Here is a 5,411-nt window from a genome sequence, read left to right on the forward strand (position 1 = left end):
AGGAAACAACAGACATTGACACAAATGAAATCAAAGTTTCAGAAGTTGGTGAAGCAAGTGGATCAAAAGAGGGTAAGAAAGGAAGGCATAAAGTGGTGAAAAAAGCAAAGGTCGGTACAGACATTACTGTAGACAGTTCTACAGATGCTCAAAAATTTTTCTGGGACACTCATGTTACAAATGCTAAATCTACACAACAGAATGTAATGGTAAGGAGATATTTGAATATGATCATCATGTTATTGAAAATATAAATAGTGTATAATGTTAATAGTTTCTTTATTTCCTGTATGCAGCATTTCCCTAAGGAAATCGCCAAAAGATGCCTTCGTCGCTTTCAAGATGAAATTAACCTGCTGGATGTGAGGACGAAGAACATTGTTACCTGTCAGGTTCACAAAGCTAATAGAAAGGGAATACCCCAGCCATATTAAAAGTACATAGCCCTGGGATGGTACGAATTTGCCAAATCTCTTAACCTGCGTAATGGGGATACAATAGTGTGGAGTATGCTGCAATTCTCTCCGTATATCTATGTGAAGGTTGAAAGACAATGAATCAACTGCTGCTATCAGCTAACCTTGTACTATAGTTGAATTTTAATGGTTATATTATATGTTGGGAATGTTATTTTGGTACATTGTGTTTTATATATTCTGCTGCATGTTATTTTGTAAGCACCTTATCCAAAATGGGAACACAATAATATTTTATCTATTTGAAGATCTAATGTATAATCGTTTTCAGGACAAATTTTTGAAGTTCTCCTATTATATTCTATTAATCCGCTCTGATATGTTGTTAGTTAAAATGAAATCTGTCCCATAATATTGTATCAACATTATACTAAGATCAGTCATAAAATTATTTTTTGATAGTTAACATAGTCAAATGTTAAAAGTTTTGGTGTTTCTTTGTGAGGCACAATCAATGTTTCAGTTTACAATGTAATGACAGAATGCTTAGGTTTTGCAAATCCAAACAAACCGTTCTTCGCGACATCATTATTTTAACTACATGCAGTAGAATATTCATTAGTATATCATGGTCAACTTCGGACCGATATTGTAAAGTTTATATTGTCGAAATAATAAAAAAGCAAGGCCCAGTTATAAGAAGTACAGTTAAAATGGAATGAACGATATATGTTCAAAAAGAATCAAAATAATTGATAATAGTATATATAATATGTAGTTGAATTTGAATCATTTGAATATAATAAGACACAAAAACCATAGACATCCTTAGATCAAAATGAACATAACAGAAGCACATAGCCAGTATTCATGCACTAATTATTACAGAAAACGAAATCACACACATAGTTAAAAGCAAAGGAAACTAGCATCCAGATTTTATAACAAACACCTAAGCGAAACACACACTAAATAACAATAGATCTAATCAATCTTCTCCATTTTAATTATCTTCTTCAGCTTGTTTGATGACAGTTCTCCATCATGTAATCCGTCCAAATCAGTGGATTCACTTGATGCAGCAGGAAAATGCCTCTTACCAGCAGGTGTGACAGCATCAGGCTTGTGCTCAGATGTAATTTCCAGGTCCTGCAAGATAACGATGAATACTATTAGTTAGGAATATTGATATAAATGTAAGTAGGTAAGTGTGTTGCAGTGAAACTTACTGTAACCAATTCACAGTCTTCATTGGCATTTGTTTTAGCCTCATCAACACTCTCTTTAATCTATATATAGTTAAACACAGTTTTCAGTATAATATAATCACAGGAAAAGTAAAAAAAGCATACACAGTTTAAAATTTCTACCTCCAGAGTCTCAGGTATTACAGTTTGGATTGGAATAGGTTCCTTGAGAGTTTACCAAAGAAAATCAAAATCAGGCAAAAGATTGTTATAATATGAAGTCCTCTTTTATAAAACGAATGACAGTTTATAAGAGCTGACCTCATCTGTTCCCCATTTTTCCTTAAGTTGCTGGATAATAGGATCATTTTTTATAATCATGACGACGGAACAGTTCTTCTAGCGTGGATGCCACTTAACCTTCATAGCCATTTCCAACTTCAACAACTGATCAAGTGCTAACGGGAAGTCCAATGGATCAGTAATTCCAGCCTATTTAAACAACTGGCCGTATTAGTGTATGCAGAGTATCGGAAAGTACATTCTAATTCGTCTGCACAATATAAATATAACCTGAATCATAGTGTTACGAAGTTGGGATGCAGATAAACCCAAAAGCATTTCACATTCTCTGTTCCAGAAGACAAAATTGCAGCTTTTGCCCCAATGAGTAACCTCAATCTCAATCTTATACCTGAACATCATAAGAATTCGTTCCGTTAAAAAAGCAGACAACATAGAAACGACACAAACATGACAAAAACAACATATATTAGGTGAGAACAACTAAAACCTAAGGACTTCAGCCATGGTTTCATGACCAGCTTCACACTTGAATGGGGGGCTGTCCCCACGCGCTATAGATTGACACATATGACAGGCACGATAGTACCATCCAAATGGAGACGTGACTAATAATTTTGTTGTAGCGACAGTAGCACAAAATGTAATCTAGACAAATAGTAGTCAATATCAGAAATTTGGTTCACACTAAATGATGACGTTATAATTATTATAATATAGAAAAATAGAAAGACGTGCATCCGTAAGTTGGATAATCTCAGCAATAGGTAAAACAACAGCCTTTGAGAACAATTTTTGCACAGGAGTCAGCTGTTGATTTTCAGAACTCTGGGAGGAATATTGGGAATTCCCTCTGAGTTGATCAGACAGGGTTACCCTGCTCTCCTCAGGCATTCTGCAGATCATGGATCATTATCAAATTCATGAATAAAATAATTGCACATAATGGATGATACTATCAACATACCTATCAATAAAGTCTTTCATGACAGGAAAATCAGCATCAACACATAAAAGGGTCACATTGTAGGTGTTTGTCACAGACAGAGGATACTTTCCTGCAAATTCAAATTATACCTTGTCAATGGATTTATCACAGATTTTGTAGTTTTGGCATACTGAAGCAACACAATTGTAGGGAGTGATGCAGCAACCCTAACTTTGTTAAACCTGATGAACTGATCCGCGTATGATTCCCACAGAGTACAGTTCAACAGGTTGTTGGTAAACCATGATCACAACACATTAGGATATATCACATGATTCATATATCAGGGAGTCTTATGTATAACAAAAACAAACCTGTGGTCACGCAACATCATGCTAATTTCCTGCTTCTTTGCGCCCGACTCAGTCTGTGCATAACCAATACTATCCACCATTCCAACGACATCTGAAATAAATATATTAATTTCACACGGCTAAAAGGCATCAAAACATGAGATAATAAAACAGCAAAAAACTATACTCGCGAATCAGGACATGTTTGTCAAACTTCCCTGTTATGATGTCCGGGAAACTTGTAAAATAAATCGATTTCGGGGGTATCTCATGTTTGTCTTCATCAAGAACAGACGTTCCAGCAGTAAACTTTATCATATATTTGTGTCCTGATGCCCTGAACGCCAGAACATAAGGCACCACCTTAAAATTAGATACAGTATAAGTATGCCCTAATAGGCATTTTTCGATGAACACCGACACATGTGGTGCTGGAACAACAGCATGAATATCATCTCCCTGCGCCAGAAACCAAAAAATGTTTCAAATTATACAAACATACGTAAATGATAAACATACCGAAACATAAACAGGGTAATCACCAATTTGTCAACAAAGATCATTTCAAAATGTTCCTTGTTGTTGGACACAACATTCCATCTGTGGTGAATCCTAACAACAATCTTCCAAAGCTCTTTTCCATCGTTGATCTCTGCTATTCTCTCAACAGGCCTTGACATGATCATGCAAATTCACACTGCACTGAATTATAACCGCAGAAGTTAGAAAGCATGGAAAGAGAAGAATGAAAGTGACTGATAAATAGGCAAGCCATTTAAATAGGTCATTACTGCGCATTGTGCAGTTTGGAACGTGGATAGGCACACAATGATGAACCATACATAACTGCAACAACATGAGAAGCTGAGAGGGTGAAACTCCCACAACAATAACTGCCGCAGCCCACCATGCAGATGAATGATCAAAAAATCATGCTTAACCACCGAAGCTGATGTGGAATTATCATAGAACAGATGCTGATGTGGATAGGCTAAGAATTGCTCAAATGGTAGACTCTTCTTATATGATAGATTATGAAGCAAAATTACGATACAAATTTGTTGTATTATTTCTTGCTTTTTACCATCTTCCATTTTCATTATTTGACAGAATAAACTAAAAAAAACCAAAAAGAGAATGCATTTAATTTACCATTTATTATATTTGCTCTTATGTTTTCTTAAATATTCACGTTTCAAGAAAATTAACTTCTATATAATTATATGAAATTGAAATGAGACTTTAAAAGTTGTGATGCAATTTTTTAACGTACTAAGGTGAAATATTTTTACATAATCAATTTAATATATTAAAGTATTAATGTATATGTCATTTTGATATATTTAGAGACAATTCATAGTATCTCACAATGTGGAACTTAGTTTGCTGATAAATAGTAATTTACTTTTTTTAATTCTGCATTTTAATTCCAGTTTTTTTTCTCTTTCGTTATTTAACTCTGGTTGTATGTTCTCGTTTTATATCATGTTTTTATGTTTTCGAAATTAACATAAATTTATAAATTAGTAAATTTAATGATATTTTTTTAATTTAAGCATTGAATTAATTTTTAATACCCATCTTTTATTGTTTTGTATATCATATTAACATGTATTTAAAAGTAAGTTAATGTAAATAGTTAACAATAGATTATACATGTTATCATTATCATCACCAAATCAAAAAAACACTTTGAATTAACATTTTAAAAACAAAATTGAATATATTTGAAATTGATGAAGATTTACACTCAAAATTTCAATTTCACATAAAAAAAAGCATATAAAGAATAACAAAAATAGATATATCTAATTATGAATAGCAATGTAAAAAGTTGAAATGATAGAAAAAGAAACAAATTATTCTTTGTATTCATGCAAGTAATAGAAACAAAATAAAACAAATTTGATCATATATAAGGGAGGGAGAAAGTGTAACACCCCGATTATTTGATTATTAGATTATTTGATTAATTAATTATTTGATTATTTGATTATTTAATTATTTGATTATATAATTATTTGATTATTTGATTATTTGATTATTTGATTAATTGATTAATTGATTATTTGATTATTTGAATATCTGATTATTTGATTATTTGATTATTTGATTAATTGATTATTTAATTATTTGATTAATTAAATAGTATTATATTATTATTATTATTTTCATTATTATCGGTCGATAATTTTATTCGTGACGATTAATTTATTATACCGGT

At 32.1% G+C, this 5,411-nt stretch overlaps 1 protein-coding gene across 1 annotated transcript; it reads right to left on the reverse strand.

Annotated features, from left to right (window-relative positions):
- Positions 1 to 1,400: 1,400 nt before the first annotated feature.
- LOC131641704 (uncharacterized) lies at positions 1,401 to 3,867 on the reverse strand. Its single transcript, XM_058912033.1, has 11 exons — positions 3,730 to 3,867; positions 3,566 to 3,646; positions 3,209 to 3,327; positions 3,077 to 3,084; positions 2,874 to 2,964; positions 2,645 to 2,801; positions 2,397 to 2,554; positions 2,177 to 2,297; positions 2,024 to 2,095; positions 1,646 to 1,705; positions 1,401 to 1,565 (listed from the first exon to the last, which is right to left on the reverse strand). The coding sequence occupies exons 1-11, from the start codon at positions 3,865 to 3,867 to the stop codon at positions 1,401 to 1,403; spliced, it is 1,170 nt and encodes a 389-aa protein (XP_058768016.1).
- Between the last annotated feature and the right edge of the window lie 1,544 nt (positions 3,868 to 5,411).

This window comes from Vicia villosa, linkage group LG1 (assembly GCF_029867415.1).
Source record: "Vicia villosa cultivar HV-30 ecotype Madison, WI linkage group LG1, Vvil1.0, whole genome shotgun sequence".
Taxonomy (NCBI): Eukaryota; Viridiplantae; Streptophyta; class Magnoliopsida; order Fabales; family Fabaceae; genus Vicia; species Vicia villosa.